The 18,001-nt window shown below is 49.2% G+C and overlaps 1 protein-coding gene across 1 annotated transcript; it reads right to left on the bottom strand.

Annotated features, from left to right (window-relative positions):
- Positions 1 to 5,347: 5,347 nt before the first annotated feature.
- TOB2 (transducer of ERBB2, 2) lies at positions 5,348 to 16,742 on the bottom strand. Its single transcript, XM_065409829.1, has 2 exons — positions 16,506 to 16,742; positions 5,348 to 9,962 (listed from the first exon to the last, which is right to left on the bottom strand). The coding sequence occupies exon 2, from the start codon at positions 9,881 to 9,883 to the stop codon at positions 8,867 to 8,869; it is 1,017 nt and encodes a 338-aa protein (XP_065265901.1). The 5' UTR covers positions 9,884 to 9,962; positions 16,506 to 16,742; the 3' UTR covers positions 5,348 to 8,866.
- Positions 16,743 to 18,001: the final 1,259 nt, after the last annotated feature.

The raw sequence follows: 18,001 nt of genomic DNA, 5'->3' as shown, positions 1-18,001 counted from the left end.
GGAAGCTTATTCAGTCATTCTCCCCAGGACACCACTGATTGAGATCAGCCATGTAGGAGACTCCTGCAGCAGGGTGAGGGGGGGAAAAAGAGGGGCCCAGGCAGGGCCGGCGCAACCCATTAGGCGACCTAGGCAGTCACCTAGGGCACTGCGATTTGGGGGGCGGCGACCATGGCGGTATTTCCGCGGCGGGACCTTCCGCTGCCTAGGGCGGCGGAAAAGCTGGTGGCGCTCCTCGGCCCAAGATGGCACCTGCTACCCTCTCCTGGAGCACAGGTGGAGTTGTTCCAAAAAGCGGAAAGCACACAGCAGTGTCACTGCCATTCTATAGCTGTCCAGTGGGACGGATACACGGAGCACTGCAGTCTCCACACCTCTCAGCCTTTCACCAGGACTAAATGCACTGGTAAGCAGGAGACTGTGCTCCCCCAAGTGCTGATCAGTTCACTTCTCCCCAGTTGCTAGGTAATCATGCCTGGCTCTGAGGATATGTTCCAACCCCAGAGTATTCTGGAAAGGCTTCTCTCTTGTGTTTCATTGGCTGCCTATGTTGTCACTCACTCTCCTGCTGGGGCTGGGAGTGGCACAGGCTGACTCAGAACACTTCAGTGCTCCTGCTTGCCTATCTGAATTAATCTCTCTGCATAAAGCACTAGCTATTTTTCCCATTCACCTTCAGAATTGCTAGCATTACTCCATAATGCTGCAGATACGTTTCTTCTGCATCCATGGAGTGAGCACTGCATGAAAGTGGAGGGCTGCTGCTGCTTTAAGCTGCAGTGGAGACAGACGAACTGTAGAATGTACTGGACTGACGGATTCAAAGGCTCTTCCAGGGCATGGTGCATTGCTGTGATTCCCATTCAGCCCTCCTGTTCTTTCCTACCTTAAACATCAATGACATGCCAAAACCTGTACTAATGCAATGTGCAGCAGCACAGATGAAGACATGAACAGCAGGAAATACAAAAGTTAATGCTGCTGTGGGAACCTTCATTTGCACTATGCGAGACTTAAAGCATTTAACATGGAGAGACAGTAACATTATAGGGGGAACCATTTCCTGCAGCTGGCTCAGCCAGCCACATGACCTGCACGCTGTAGCCATGCTATCTAGGGCATTTAATACATATGAGCTTGGATTTCTTAAAGAAAGCCCAGCCCATCCTCTCCAGGCTCTTGCTTGGTGATTCCTTTCAACTGAAAACGTTGTCCTTGCTTTAAACTCCCCGCACAGCACACGTGGCGAGGGAGGTGGTGGCGGTGCCTCCTTCCATCTGAACGCCATGCCAGTACCACGTCAGGGGCTGCCAACAAAAATAAAATCATTCAACTGAAAAACAAGTTCCCCTGGCATTAGCGTTGCATAAACTCCAGCAGAGCACAGGGACCTTCTATTCACTTCCTTCCCCCTCCCCGAAAAGGGAATGAATTCCCCCCTTCAATGGCGAAGTGAAATCCAGGACTGAACTCTCCCCACAAAGGCCTGAGTGTCGGAGGTGCTGAGTACCTACCATGCCTGCTAAAGGCAATGAACACGGCAGCTGCTTAGCGCCTTTGAAAGTCAGGCCATAATACGTCTGCCTCCATGCATGCACTACAGAGAGTCTCCTTTGCTGTAGGCTACAGGCATGCCTGCGTCTGCCACTGCATTACGCACCGCCCCAGCCCGATCAGCAATAGCAATAATAATAATAATAATAAGCAGCAGTATTAATTCTAGCAGGGCATTAAACTTAATAGTGGCACTGGGGACAAAGTCCATTTGCCAGTTTAAACAAGCACCAAAGGTTTCGTGTGGTGAAATCATTACCGTCATGGGGTGTGTGCCTGGGGGCGGGGTTAGTGAAAGGGTAGCCCCATAAGCGGGCAGAGGCAGGGGTCAGGGTGAGCATGATCCATGCATTGTTTGTGTTGGAGCCTGCCCAGAGGGATTGGGGGAAAGTTGCACGCACTGACACAGCAAAAGTTTTCACACATTGCTAAGTAGGGCTGAGCTTTTCCGGCTTCTTAAGTTTGTGCTCCGGCTTAGCAAACCAAACCGGGGCTGAGCAGCGAGGAAGGAACTGGTGAGGATAGAGTGCGCACGTAGTCCTCCGAGGCTTTGGGCTTATGGACAGCAGTGCATGGAGAGCGAGGGTGAGAAAAGAGCTTAGAGGGCAAGTGGTAATTCGAGTCAAACTGAGGAGAGTCCTTGATTTTCGAATCCAGTGAGCCAGCAGCTAAGGAGAGGAATGGGGCTTGCCAGGAGACTTAGGCTATGCAGCCTTTCTCCTCTTGCTGACCAGTTCCAACCCAGCCCCCAACCTGAACGCAGTTACCATCTATGCAGAACAAGGGAGCAGGTGTCCTCAATACAGTCCCTTGTGCTGTTTTGCAGACACATAGGAGACTCTAAAGAGGCCAAGGACTGAATAGGTCATAGGCTCTTCCTCTGTTTTTCCATGTTAGGGCTCAAGCACATTGGCAAGGGAAGGGATGTTGGGACCGTGCTGGCTGCCACAGCCTGCGGTGTACCTGTTATATGAATCCAATCATCTAAATAACTGAGAGGCTCCAGGGCAGTCATACGCTCCCTGCCTGCAGAGCAAGCCTAACCCAGCGTCCCTGTGCTCCTATGCACAACCAAATCCCAAGTGCTACTATAGCACAGTCTGATTTTCACACCCATGAGAGACAGCCGGCTTTCCTCCTCCTTCCCCCACCCCGCAGCCTGACATGTCAGAAATTACTGCTGCCAGAGGCTGACACACACAAGTGGGAAGCTTGGCATTTTCTATTGAAGCTGTCGCCTCCGTTCAGGTGGGAACCCTCCTTCTTGATGACTCAAGCTGTAAGCTCCATCTTTTAATAACGGAGTCCCCAGTGATGAGTGTCTAAACACGGCCCCACACCCATGCTTTGGAGAAACTACCCAGTGATTTCAGGGGACATGTCCCATCTTGTTGCTGTTCCCACCCAGTTACCAATGTGTTGCACTTGGGGATCTAGCTATGTTATTGGCCCATGTGTAGGGTCAAACTCAAGGTAATCATTCCCTCTCCTCACCCCCAAGCACTGCCCCATTCAAGTGATCACTGCACTCACACTGTCTTTTTAGTAACCCTGAGAGGCATCCATCTAACATGCCAGGAGGGAGTGTGAAATTTTCTCTAATCCAGCACGAGCTGTACAGCACACACTGCCTCTGGCACTGCACCTCAACCTAACCTAGAGGGACCACAGCTAGGGCAGAGTTGGGAGTTTGGCCCCCTCAAATCATTCAGACCCTGGCCCCATTGCTGAGAAAGCCAGTATGGGCTCCTGTCCCATTAGAAGCAAGGTGAGACAAGCCCTTCTCCCCATCCACATATAGGCCCAAAAGCTAGCAGATGTCAACTACATTCAGCCCCTGCCAGCCTGGGGCTCCATTTGAACCTGTGGCCTAAAAGTGAGAGGTTCTGTATTTCCTGCCTTGCCATCACCTTGTCCCCTCCACCATGGGTTATTCACCAGACATTATGTGGGGGTTATTAGGGTCACCCCGCTTCGCTCAGCCCCAGTCTGCAAATGTATTTTAAAACATGATTGCATGGCTCAAACAGACACACAACACGCCCCCCATGGTCTTGTTACTTGGGGCTGTGTCAGTCCCCCAGTATCCAGGCTAGGGGAGAAAGGAGCTTGACTTCTAGTCTGTAATTGAAATGCAATGATCAAGCAGTGTGCACTCCGTGCAGTCTCACAGGGCTGCCAACCACCATGGGGGGAGGGGGGGGGGGAGAACCCCTAACAAATCTGAGTGGCATTGCAAAGCTGTGTGTCAGGTTGCAACACCGCTGCCACCTGTCCCTGCCATGACAGAGAGGCAGCTAGGCCAAAACTGGCACTTACTCCATCCCCCACGCCCTTCTACCATAACCACCCAACCATCAGAAGGCTCGCCCTGTCTCCCCCCCCCCCCCCCGAAATGTGGGTGGCTACAATTTCCATAGTGTACAGATCCCCACAATTCTTTTATCTGGCATTAATCCAATCAAGAGTTCTTAGTGAGAAACTCAGGTAGGCAGATCTGTGGGGAAGAGATCCTAGCAGGAGCAGGGAACAAAGTCTCCTTTGACTCCATTCTTCCAACAGCTTTTTGAGGGAGGGCGGTAGGGAGAGGTCACTCTGCGTGTGCCATTGCATGGGACTAACTCCATTCCCCTCTCTGGTGCAGAGGAAAGGAAGAATAAATTAATTAGGTTCTGGTAAACTCAGGTGGTGGGCAGTTTCCACTAGCCCAATTATGTACCCAACAGATTCAAGTCACCAAAGTATCATAAGATTATGCAGCTCTTTACAATGAAAAGGATCCACACCATATCCAGAGATCAGCTCACCTTGTCTCACTGGTATGGAAAGGAGGAACTGTTTAAACATGTTGCAATCCCACATTATACTGACTCCAACTGGAACCTGAAGGGTGGGTTTGAGGTAAGCAGAATACAATTAGCTCCCTCCTGGAATCAGACCCATACTGTTCGGAGAAATGCCACAGGCTCTTGAACAATCTTACAGGGTGAGGATTTAGCCTGGGTGCTCTTTGCTTCAGAGACTTTCTTCACTCATGTTTGGAGACTGTCTAGCACATTTTGGGTGCTAGACCAACCGGTTTTACTTCTCTCCAACACAGTGTACGCTGGGGCACTCCATCTATACCACCACTTCCTGTAGCAACCCAAGTTCTTTGTTGGAGGCCTCTCAGCCCAGCGTGAGTGGGGCTGGGCCTGCTCCGTCTATGAAACCAGGGAGGATTACAGCTCAGCGTGATATGGCTGCAGGCCACGTATGTACTTCTGCACTTGTCAGTCAAGGGGAGCCTGTATTTTTGACAAACTTCAGTGTTGATGTGATATTGATTCACTAGGAGGAATCCTAAGTTTGAATGGGACAAGGGGCCCCAGGGCACTGTGGGCTAGAGGCAACATAGCATTCAGTCCCCATCAGCTGTGAGAGGTGGCTCCTTTTGCTGATCACTAGTGACCCTTGTTGTGGCACTGATGGATTCTAGAAGGAGATGTGGAAACCCCATCACAGCTACTATGGCACAGAGAGACTTCAGGAAGCACAATAGGGAGCTTTACTAGATTTACTAGAGCTTTACCACCACTGCACCGGTTGAGAAGGGATACCAGAGTATGGGCCAGAGCTTTTATCCAATGTCGCATCAGATGGAAGACTGGCTGAGATGGACCAATGGTCTTTCTAGGAGGGTGTTAGCACAATAGCGATTTTGCTGTCTAACATCAGGCCAGAAAGCAGGGACTTCCTCCATGCACCTCCCCCCCCCGGCTGAGCGCACAACACAACACAGGACAAGAGGCTATTATATATCATGCTTTTAATACAAACTTAAAAAAATCTGGAACAATAGAAACTGTACAGATTTGATCAACTTTTTGTTTTGTTTTTAACTAAATCTCTAGACACGCCAATGTCCCGTTCCAAAATATTGCACAACATTCTGAATACAAAACTCTGATTGTATTCCTCCTTCGCTAAAGAAAAAAACAGCAACCCCCTGATCCCCCTCTCAGTAGACCCCTTCTCATAAAAACAAACAGAACAAACATAGGAACCTTCTACATTAAGAAACGTACATAATTCTGTCCTCTTTGTGTTCACACATTTTCTCTCTCTGTCTCCAAGATCATACAGTTGTTGATTCTCTCTTCACAAGGGGTTAGGGAGGGGGAAGGAGGGAGCTGGGGGATGGAGAAAGGAATTTTCACTGCTTTTTTTTTTTTTAAAGTTTTTTTTCCTGAAAAAATATTTTTTCTCTCCTCTTAAGAAAAAATCTCAAAGAAAAAATTACATTTTTTTACGTTAGAAATATACATATATTATATATACCTCTTACATTTTACAAATGTAGCAAATTATTCAATACAAACGGACATCAACAAAAAAACACAAACCCATAAAAAATAAAAGTTAAAAAAAAAATCTCTCTTGCTCTCTTTTCCTAAGAAACCAGGTTAATTAGTGCAGGTTTTAAAAAATAAAATCCAAGCTGAACGCCTAAATCCAAGACCAGACCAAAAAAGGCCATTAGTTTAATTGCCACCAGTGCTGGAGAAACGCTTCTGAAGCACGCTTTTTTTTCCTTTAAGATACAAAGAGGTTGGTCCCCTCCCCTTTCCCTCCTCATCTTTGCAACACTATTTTTAAAGCAGTTACAATACGTGTAAGCAGGTTAAAGCAGCGTCAAAGCTTCACACACACATAGCAGGTGGCTGGTGATGTTCCTTCTCTCCCTCCCTTCCTATGCCATAAGAGGGTGCACAAAGGCAGTGACTTGTGGCAGCATTTTGCTGAAGGATGAGAGGGGTGGAAACAACAAAGGAAACTGGGCTGGGAAGCCAGCCGGTCCCCTGAGGTGCGGAGAGTTATTTAGTCCAGTGCAATAGTCTGGTAGTCTATAGTACGCTCAAAGGGGAGGAACTGGGTGGCAGTGGTAAAGTTGGTGGGAAAGAGGATCAGCTAAACAGATCCCCAGAGTCTCAGTCTAGTTTTTCCATCTTCAACCCTGCAGGTTTCACACATCATGCTAGGATAGACTGCTTAGTAGTGGCTGCCCTTGCCTCCCACCCACCCGCCAGTTGGGTCACAGCCAATAAGTGGCAAGCAGCCTGTTTTGGGAAATGGTGTGTTGGGATTCAACCCAATCAGAAGAGTGCTCTTCCCATTAATGCAATAGTGATGGGGATTTAGAAACAAGCCCCCTACTGAGACCAGGGTAGTGTCAGTTGTGGCAGGGCAGTCTCCTTAACCCAAATAAGGTTCATTCACAACACACACACAAAGACATGAGGGCTGGAGTGTCATCAACTCGGGGGTTTTTGGGGGTGGGGAGAAATGGGAGTTCAAAGCCTCCTCCCACTGATAGTGAAGTCTTGGAAAAGTAAACTGGATCTTATCCCTTAATTACAAAAATACTTGAGGTGAGTCTCAGAAGAAGTTCCAGAGACAGGTTTAGTTAAAAACAAACATGGGAGACAGCAGAGCTGGAAAAGATTGTTAAAAAAAAAAAAAAGGAATGCCCCAAAGCTAGATGTATCTGTTTCAGACCTCTCCTCTTCACTTTCTTCCTAGCCCAAGGCTGACACCCCAGGAGGCAGTCTTCCCACCTGGAGTCCCTAATCCCAGGGGGTTCTAGGTTGCCCCATCTGGGAGGAATAGGGATTCCCACACATCATGGAGGCAGGCTATGGAATAACAAGATGCAGAAGCAGCCTATCAAAGGCCACTACTGTCCTACTCCTTCCCTTGTTCCAGCATTTTTTTGGGATGTGTGTGAAGGGAAAAACTAGGGAGCAGCTTTAGGATTCCTAGCTCTTTGTTACTCCCAATAATGAGGAGGGGACAACTATTCATCTAGGTCCTGGAATATCAGTTTCTTCTCCCCACACCATCAGTCATTTCAAAGTATTAGTCCCTATTCTGCAGCAAGCCCCCTCTAGACTGTGTGTCTCTGGCTGGATCGATCAGTTAACATTAGGGGCTGAGTACAATCCCCCCTGGGCATTCCCCTCTGTACTAAGTCACCTGCCCCCTCCTATCCTTCCAGAAGGAAAGCAAAGGGGGTTTGGTCACACTTTATTATATCTTTTAATAAAAGAAAACAGGAAGTGACATCCCTCAAGCTATCAATCAGGAAAGCAGCCTGGGCGATGCAACCCCCTGCTCTCCCCAGAAAGCTGTGCTGCCTCTTCAAAAGCAGGAAACCCTTTCCCCCCTGAGAGCCTGTAACCAAAGGTAGCTGAGAGTAAGAGAACTCAAAACATTTGGAGACTGCTCCAAAGGAACATCAGTGGATGCTGCTTACATTGGAAGGGAAGAAAAGCACATAAGAATGTGAGAGGCAGCATATCTAACCATGTCCCCTGAAAGAGAAGTGCAATACATAAGGACCGATACTTCCTCCCTATAAACAGCAGTGGGTGCACCTACTGTAGTGCTTGTATATAATAGCAACCCTATTGAACTGACACTGGCTCTGACCAACTTGAAGAGACCAGCTCAGACAAGATCCTTCGTGCATGAGGGTAGGGTAGGAATCATAAATGGACTCACTGGTATAACACAGTGCTGTTCTTCTCCAGCATTCACCTCTGGGCGAAAGTGTAGAGAGGGAAGACAGCAGGAAGCAGCCGTTTCATAGTAGTGCTCCAACTTACCCGCCTGCCAAGGAAAAGGAGACTGGGGGAATCTTATTCCAAAACACAGGCTGGCATCAACTGTGGCAGTTTTGAAGGGTTTTGGATGACAAGGTCATAGCAGTCTAAAGCAGGCAGGGTAAGGGGAACTCGGTAAACTCACCCTGTCTGTTCCCGGGGGGAGGAGAGGAACTGACTAATCATGGTAAGAAGCAAGCCCCCCACACCCCTCTCTGGGAAGCATACAATGAAACTGTGCACCTCTTGCCTGGCACTGAAAAACCAAACAAATACCCCCGCCCCTCTCAGCAAGGCAGCCTAGCACCCAAGGATATGGGAATGCCCAGAACAGGCCATCTCTACACCAAAGAACAAGATACTAAAGCCCAGCTCTGAGGAGGAAGTTGGGAGACAGGAAGATAAAGTGACCTTTGTTTCCACCATTTCTGGACCAAACAAACCCATTACAGGAGTAAAAAAGTGGGTAGGAAAAAGCACGGGGATTGAGTTAAAAAACAATTCAGTGCTTCAGGAGCGCTGCCCGGCACAGCACAACGACTCCGGGGTTGTCTCTCTTTCCAAGAAGCTATATTTATAAGATTTCAAATTTTTGTATATTTCTATTTTTCATTTTTCTTTTTTTTTTTTTAATTCTTGTTTTCCCCAAATACTCTCCTTCCTCCCGGTCAGTTGGCCAGGACGACAGGCTGGAAAGACTGGCTGGGATACTGCATGGCGTTCAGGTTGTAGCTGAGTCCTTCCACAAAGGGAGACTTCTCCAGAAAGAGGCTGTTGCTGCTGCTGCTGAAGACCTGAGCCATGTCAAAGCCGCTACCGCCACTGGTGCTAGTGTTGAACTGCGAGGCCGGCGGGATGCTGCCGCCCTGATTCTCGTTGGTGACACCCTCAAAGAAGAGGCCGCTGGCTCCGGACGATCCGCCATTGTAAACAAACTCCTTGGCATTGGGGGAGAGCTGCGACTGAGGAGCTTGACTCCCCCCGCCCCCGATGAAGTTCAGAGAATGCATAGAGAGGGAGAGGCCCTTGTGCTTCAGCAGGTTGTTGGTGGGTGACCTGGCCATCCTTTGCTGCTGCTGTTGAGCTCCTGCTCCCCCACCCCCACCCTTCTTCATCTTGGTGGAGCCAAACTTTGTGGCAGCAAACGTGGCAGTGGTAAAGGTGATGGGCTGGGCAGAGCGGGGGATGAAGGTGGGGCTGGGTGACTGGCCAAAGGATGGCGATGGCGAGTTGGACAAGGAGTTGTCCTGGCTACCAATGGGGACAAACACCTGGGCATCAGGGTTGAAGCTGCTCTTGATCTCCTTGTCCAGCTCAGCTGCACTGCAGCCCTCACTGTCATCCAGATACAGGACCTTGACAGACCCTTTCTCGCCAATCTGGTAGGAGACCTCAGAAGGATCGATCCAGACGCTCAGTTCTTCAGGCACATTGGCCCGCACATCCTCTACGGCCAGCCCGCTCCGTTTGGCTGCCAGTTCCACCACCGGATCCACCGTTTCCCCGATGTGGACGCAGCGATAGCCAGAACCCTTCAGAGGCTTTTCCGGGTACCAGTGGCCCTCATATTTCTTCTTCAGCAGGCGTTCTAGCTCTTCACCAAACAGGTCTGCCCGCCTCCGGGGAAGCTTGTTATACAGGTACGAGATGATGAAGTTCAGAGCAACTTTGATCTCCAGATGCATACTCCCTTCGCAGCAAGCAAGTCAGGGCAGTGTATTGAAAGAGACAAACAACATACACAAGATTTGGCTCCAAGCGATCCTAGAAAAGAAAGAAGAAAAAAAGATGGATGAAGGGAGAGAAGAGAACGTGGCAACTTTAATATTGTTGAGGCAAACAGCTTAGTATATTTACAAAAAGATTAGACATTTCTACAAATAGCATTTGCAATGCTACTTCCTAGAATAAAAGCTACACGAATGCGATCAATCCTTATGCTACATGACATAAGTGGATTGTTAGAGGAGGTCAGGAAGAAATTCTGCCCTACTAAATGGAATGAGTACTACGTTGAACAGTATTGTGCGTATGATGCCGTTCTCTCAAGTTAGCCAACACTGATCACCAATGGAGACAGGATACCAAACTAACTGGACAAATAGTTTGTTTTGGTACAGTGGTTAATATGTATTTTAATACATCTCTTTTTGCTTCAACTCTTATTTATTTCCTTTCACTTCATGTGCCTCTGATTTAAAAAAATTACATCAAGGCAGAATCATGAGAGTCTTTCCCCATCCTGAGTGGAGATCAACTCCTGAACTCTGTATGGCAACACCAGCCTCTCTGCTGAGGAACAGCAACAAGACTCAGTTGGAAGGCAGTGGCTGCTGGTGGTTTTTGGAGATTTGCATTCTCTGGTCCTGCTGGCTCAAGGATGAGAGACTGGAGGTGAGGGTATGATGATAGTGAGGCACTAACTGCCAGCCCAGTTTTACTATCTCCTCAAAGTGGACAGTTCATCTGACATTCAGATACTCACTTGCCCCCGACAGAGGATTTGTCTGGCTAAATCAAGCTAAAAAGCTTCATGTCTCAGTTTAATTCAGATCAGTAAATAGTGTGGGGTGTGCACACTACATACATTGCTGGCCACCTGTCATGCATAGTTCCCAGCCCTGTTGTTATTCCAGCAGAAAAGGGTGTATGGGGAGTATTGTAGGCCCACACAACTTTTAACTTACTTGCCAAAACAGAAATGAACAGTCTTTTTCCTGGTACCAACAAACTCTCTAGGTGGGTCATTTCCTCAAAGAGAAGAGATGGGAAAGGACAGAGAATCTCAGACTTTTAAAAAAAGAAGTATACCACTATCAACTCCTGCTCCATTCAGCAGAGAAGTGGCACATCCAGTTTTTAATTGATAGCTTAGTCAGAGGCAAGTCAGCTTACCACTACCCTGGGCTCTGCTCAGACAAACATGCACACACCACATTCAGCCATGTTGGCAAAATGGACTTAAGGGACACTCTCAAGCCTTCAGCCCAAGCATTTAGGTTGCAGGCCAAATGGGGGGGAGAGGAGAGAGAGAGAGAGCGAGCACGAGAGGGTGTGTGTGTGTGTGTGTGTGTGTGTGTGTGTGTGTGTGTGTGTGTGTGTGTGTGTGCACGTGTGTGTCACAGAGTTAAGACGTAAGCCTTCCCCTGCAGAACTAGAAACCCAGGCAACACTGGTCTAGATCAAGAGAAGCAGAAAGGAAAACTGTTTAGGGCTAGTTTACCTACCCTGGTTGAGTGGATGGCAGGGAGTAAACATGCAGCATTAATGGTGACATGCACAATTTGTTTTTAAATGAAGACTGAGTTATGACAAAAATGACAGTACGAATTCTACATTAAAAAGATATTATATTGGTAACTTATGTTCAGGGAGGTTTATTTCCAGGAGTACAACAACAGGCAGTTGGAGCTGTAAACACCTCAAAATCAGCTAGCACAAGAAGCTACAAAGTTCTAGATATAAACCCCTTCAGGTTTAGCCTCGCATGGAAGTGAATAGAGGCAGTGAATGACCGCTGAGAGTTGAAAAGGCACCGCCAGCCTTTGGAGCTTGGATTTCAGGAGTTACTGGACCATGAGAAGTTCTGTCAGGTCACTGGGAACTCGCCTAAGTTCAAATAAAATAGAAACATGCCAAGAAGATCTGAACAAGGCAGCTTTCTGAAAGGCCAACCAGGACAGGTCACTCTCAGGCTGGTGTGTAGGTGGCACTCAATAGCTTGGGATGGAGGCTTTCAATGACTTTCAGAGGAAAGGAGAGCCAGTGGACCTGTGGAATACACGCTGAAATAACAGAGGCCTAATCAGCCCATGTTATCCCAAGTAGATTGCATAAAACTAACTTCTGTTACTATGGCCTTTTTTTTTTTTTTTTTTTTAAAAAGCACCCAGCCTGGTTCACTGGAATCCTAGCAAGATTGGATGTTAATGGGAAGACACCTCTGGGTCACAATTCTGATCCAGATCCAGTGCATTAGAGACCAAAAGTTAAGTGGGGTAATATAAGAGGATCTTGGTTTTCAAATTTTGACAACTTTTGTAGAGAAACAAGCATGTTTTCAAGAGAGTTCCAAAAATAAGAGACAATGGTATAAAAATACAAGCTACCTGAAAAACTGTACTCAAGAAGGGTCCCTTTAACAGAACAAGGACAGGAAGTAATAAAAAGAGTTTTCTTGCAAAGAGAATCGATATAGTGATCTTTAACAGAAATTGCCAACAGCTTCAGTGATCCCCAGCAACCGCAGGCACACTGGAACTGACAGATGGGATCAATCAGTGGTCCATTTAGCTCAGTATTACTTCTCTGACATGACCAGCGCCAGATGTTTCAGAAGAAGGTAAGGGGGGAGAAAAAAAAACTCCAAAAACTCCAGGGACTTGATTTATTATCATCCCCAAAACAGCACAAAGCCTCATTGCTTCTCAGCAGTCCTGCATCTTCACCAACAAATCAGCTCAGTACTTCCGTGGGAGGCAAGGAGAAGGAGAGGTAAAATGCAGCAACCAATTTCAGTATCAAGCTTGCAGAGGAGTTATAAAAATGGAGTACTTTTTCTTTTTTTTAAAATGGAGAATACTCTGAGTGTGGCGTCTGTGGCTTCAATTTAAAAAAAAGCCATTAACCAAATAACAGCATGCACCAAGACAGCTACATACAACAGGCCTTGGCAGATGCCTTCAAATGTAAGAGAGGGTTCCAAATGAGCAAGAGGCACCATTTATTCCCTACATTGTTAGCACAATAAAATGTATTCCATTCGGATCCCTTAATCCCAGGATTGCCAATACGAGAACCCGTATGGTGGAGCTAATTACTAGTTTTAAACCATAAAATAGTTGCAGCTGAATCTGCACATCTGCAGTGAAAAATATATTTTCTTTTACATACCTAGGGGGCTTTTGGGAGGGGGGGGTGGGAAGCAAAGGTCTTGAAGCTGATGACCAAGGTAGAAAGTGTCATAGCATGTTTTGCAAATGATAAGGCCAGTCACAGAAAAATGTACATATTTCCCCCCCATCTCCTGCATATATTTGCTGGACAAATATTTTATGGTGGAAGGAAGGGGGGGAGGGGGGGAGAAAGAAAAAAAAAAATAAAAAAGAAGAAGATGAATGTTTCCCCACATAGGTTATGTTGCAGAAATGCAGGAGCTCTGGAGGTCAACCCCCCTCTCTCTCTCTCTCTCTTTGTTTTAACAGAGCACAGATTTTAAAGAAAATGGGCAAAATGACTGTACACATTAGATGAGAATGAACACTTTAAACATCTCCATTCCTCCCGGTTATGAAGATACTAGGCAGTGACCTTGTAAGACAAGTTTCAATCTGGAACAAGATCTATTTTTTAAAACCTATAAAGAGCAATTATCCCTCTGAAAACAGGTCTGCGATTCTGCCCCCTTATTAAGTGCACACAGTGACATTTCAAAGGGCTTAAAAAAAAAAAAAAAAAAAATCAAGGCCTGTATGATAGGATAACCTTCTATGTTACTTTGCAGGCCACACCCTACCAAAACAACAGCCTTGTCTCTAACCATCCTCACTCACCCCCACCCACAGACTATAAGAGGCAATCCAATTATTTTCTATGTTTAAACAATTTTAAGGCACATAATCTCCAAAATGGAGAGAGAGCGCGAGAGAGGAAAAAAAATTTTTTTTTAAACACTCAGCTATCCCTGCAGACTGTGTGCATGGGGAGGAATGGGCCCTATGGACACACATTCTAGACACCAAGATTACAAAATCTATGATCGCCTCTTCCCCTTATAAACACTATCAAAACCACTGGTCCTGTGTATGTGGTGATGGTGGGTGTTGTACAGAGGACTCACACCCCTCCCAAGCCCCATCCCATGCAAAATTATACATACATTAGGGGGCCTGTTCTCCAGATCAGCCTCTCTCAGCTGGGAGTCCAGCTCCCCCCACCCCCCTTTAAGCACAGCAGCAAAGGCTCATAGAGGATGATGCATTTCCAATAACCCAGCCAAGGAAATTTCTACAAACACTCGGAATCCGCCTCCCCCACCTTACTATATCTAACACACAGGATCCTGGGAGTTGCAGTCCTTCACCCTCCACTTCTCCAGGCCCTCATCTGAGCCAAGGCGAGTGACCTACTTTGCCGCTGAACTACATTTCCCAATATGCCTTGCGCCAACCCTGGCCCAAAGAACCAGCGCCTGCTCAGAGGAGTAGTGTAGAAAATTTTCCATGGCACATGCGCTCTCAACCCTCCCAGCCAATTGCCCAATGCAAGAAACACACCCCATGTACCGTGTCATCGGGAATTGCTGGGTTATTTTTATGGGGTCTAAGCGATCTCTCCCCTTCCGGGGGCGGGGGGGAGAAAGAGGGCTATTTACCCGTCACCTCCCCATACACACTCCGGAAGCCCCCCACACGTATTAGCAAACATCCCCTTGGTTGGGGGCTAGGAGTGAGACTCCGAAGTGGGGTACTGGAGAGCTCTTTGATGCTATTATCACAATTGCCTTTAAAGACTTAAGGCTACACCTGTACCCCCCCCCAAAAAAAGCCACCCAGCTTGCTCCCTTCTCCCCACATTGGTCACCATTGCTGTGGGACAGGGATAAATAAGTAAAGGGAGTGAGGAGACAGAGGTCCCAATATTAGGGACTTTGTCTTGTGCACCCCCCAGCCCCCCACCCCCCAAAAAAGTGTCCTGATTTTTCACATCTGCTATCCGGTCACTACCCACAGCTACCTCGCTGTTGGGGAAAGAGATCAGCCACCAAACCAACAGATCCCAAACAAGGCCCCAGGAAGAGGCCTGCAACTGGGTAGCAGGGAGGAGGAGACACGGGGTGATTCCCCCCAAGGCAAGGACATTTCTCTGCCTCAAAATGTATTGGGGGAAGGGGTGCGTGGAAGAAGGGAAACCCTAATAACCCTCCATGAAGGGTGCCCAGGCCCAGAGGCTTTGGGGAGGCGATGCGTGTACGGCAGACCCCTGGGGGAAGGGTGCTTAAGCCTCGCCTGACCTTTACTTCTGCCGACATATGGCAAATGACCCCTCTTGTTCTCCCCGGGAGAAGGGGGCCCAGGCCAGAGACCTGGCTTTGTTACCGGTGCCCAAGCCCTCCAGACTAGACACTAGCCCCCATCGCCCTGAGCGTACAGGTCTTTAGGCCTGGTCCTTTGTTGGGGACTCTCCCCCCCCCCCACCCCGCAGCATAAATATCCTTAGTCCTTCTTAGAGGGGGGCAAAGAGGGAATAGATCTGACCTGATATCCACACACACACCCCCAGCCCGCCAACAATAGGGGATCCTCCCCACAGATCCTCCTCAAAGGGAAAGGAAATTATTCAACCCACTAAGGGCACGGGGATTATATTTCTCGGTCTCATCTCTCCTCCCCCCGCCCCCAATCTTCCTGGTCTGCGGTGGAGGGGCCGTTCCTGCGATAGGCCACCCTTGGGTGGCCTTTAGGACCCCATCCCATGCCGGGGAGGGGGGCGACAGAGCATCAAACAGAAGCGTCGCTTGGCCCAAACACAATGCCCGTTGTCAGCAGTGCTGAAGGAAGCGAGACCCGCCAGAGAGCAGCACCCCCCCCCCCCTCGGCACCCCCCATCCAGCCCCCTCATTTCTCCCTTTTGGCCAACGGCAGCTGCTTCCACAAAGGGGGAGCGGATTCAGCCCCCCCTTCTTTTTCAGCGATCAAATAGCTGCCTGCCCCCATCCCGCCCCCCCAGCCCAAACCGCAGGCTCATTTTTTTTTAGGGGCCGTCTCTGGACCTTTCATTTTTAAATCCCCTCGCAAGAACAACAACAAAAGCCAGAACAAAATGGTGAACTCGGGCATTTCAAAGCGTCACAAGCCAAAGGACTGTCACACCCCCCCCCCGCAAATAAAGATCCCACCGCTCCCAAGAAGCCACCAGCGCCAGAAACGCTTTAAAGGGTGAAAATGACGGGGGGGGGGAGCGAATGTCTTACAAACGGGGACCCCCCCCCGCAAGCCAAGGCCGGATTTTCTCCCAGCCGCCCCGCATGCTGCAGAGTGGGAAGGGGCAGGGTGGAAACGGAGGCAGGGGGATTTCTCCCCGGCCAGTCACGGCTCGGGGAGCCGCCGCTCCCCGCTCCGATGGAGACCGGGCGGCGCTGAGCGCACAGACGGGGCAGAGCAGCCAGCCGCAGTCAGACGGGGGCGGGGGGGGGAGATACGGGTCCCAGGCCGGGGGTGGAGGGGGGGCAAACAGCAGGTGTAAGAGGGAGCGAGGCAGGGCAGCTCTGTGCCCCCGATCGCCAGCGAGCGCCCCAGCCCCACTTACTTCGTCCTCAGCTGCAGCGCGGGCGGCTCCTTTCTCCTGCCGGGGGTGGGTGTTGCTGGAGGGTTTCTCTGGAGGTTTCTTTTTTCTCTCTCTTTTCCACGGGGTGCGGATGGGGTTGGGGCGGGTGACTCCCCCCTGCTATGGCCTGGGTGGGAGGGGTTGTTTGGGGCACCCCCTGGCTGGTTTCTCCCCCCTCCTCTCCCTCGGCTGCGATCCGGAGCCTCCCTCGCCCTGGCCCAAAGTGAGCAAAGTAAATGAAAAGTTTCACCCTTAGCAACCCTGCGCAAGGATCTCCTCTTCCACACCCAGCGTGACGCGTCCTGCAAAGGACAAGGGGGTGGGGGAGAAGGGAGAGCCGGAACTACTTCCCCAAACCCTCGCTGGAAATTAACCCTTTTGTCCATGCCCGTCCCCAACCATTAGCCGCCGCGCGCCTTCTCCAGGAGGGAGTCCCTGCGCGGATCGCCCTGGGGCAATAGTCTCTCTCTCTCTGTGTGTGTGACTGTCTTTTCTCTCCCCTGCTCCAGGTTGTGACTTCGCTAAAGCTTGGAGCTTTTTTCCCCTCTCTTTCCCTGTCGTGGTCTGTTCATGGTGGATCGGGATCATCTCTGGCTAGGCAGCTATGCGATAGGACAGTGTTGCAAACCAGGGGCAGCTCAGCTGGCTGTCTTTGCAGCTTGTGGAGTGGTTTGTAACGCTGTGGCGTATGCACCGGTTTAAGAGAAGAGAAAGGGGCACGGAGGGATTTGGAAGGGATCAAATAGCCAGGCTGGATTGACCTGAGATTTCCCCAAGCTCCTTATCGCTTCAGGACTTGGGACAGAGCAAGAGCATCAAAAGGGAGGGAAAAAACCGATAAGATTTTTCTTTTATCCCACATACATCATTATCTGACGTCTCCCAGCAGCAGCTACAGCGAATGGTGTTAATGGGGTTTGTGTGTGTTTTAAAGGGTGGCTAATCAACGTAGACATCCATCTCTTTGATGGAGAGCGAGGAATCGGTTCAAAAATGACCTCAAAGCAGAAGAAAGGCTCTTTGAACAAACGCATTCACACTCCGAAAGAAACGAGTTAAACCCAGGATACAATCTCAGCATCAAATCTGTTCAATTAAAGGGGTAACAACAACCCTCTTTTAAAAGGTGGTTGATAGAAATCCCCTATCCTGACCATTCCACAGGCTGCTGCTGTGCAAAAAAAAAAAAAAAAAAAAGTCCCCCCCATCAGCTGTGAGAAGATAGCTGTGTTACAATGATTCCCCCCACGCTGCTCAATAGAAACCCCATTATCCAGTCTCCTCCTGAGCCTGCCACTGCAGATCTCCCCGCGAGTCCTGGGCTGTTGACTGGCTCGGTTAGGAGTGGGACACGCGTGGGTGTACACCGGCTGTTTGGGTACGCAGACGGGACTAGCTGAGGGTGCCCCCACGCTGCTGAGGAGGGGGCACAGGAGCGGTGGGTGACATCAAGGCAAGACGAATGCAGGCTGCGCCCG

Source organism: Emys orbicularis, chromosome 1 (assembly GCF_028017835.1).
Source record: "Emys orbicularis isolate rEmyOrb1 chromosome 1, rEmyOrb1.hap1, whole genome shotgun sequence".
NCBI classification, from domain to species: Eukaryota; Metazoa; Chordata; order Testudines; family Emydidae; genus Emys; species Emys orbicularis.
Note: the sequence above shows the minus strand (reverse complement) of the source record. Positions and strands in the feature narration are given on the sequence as shown.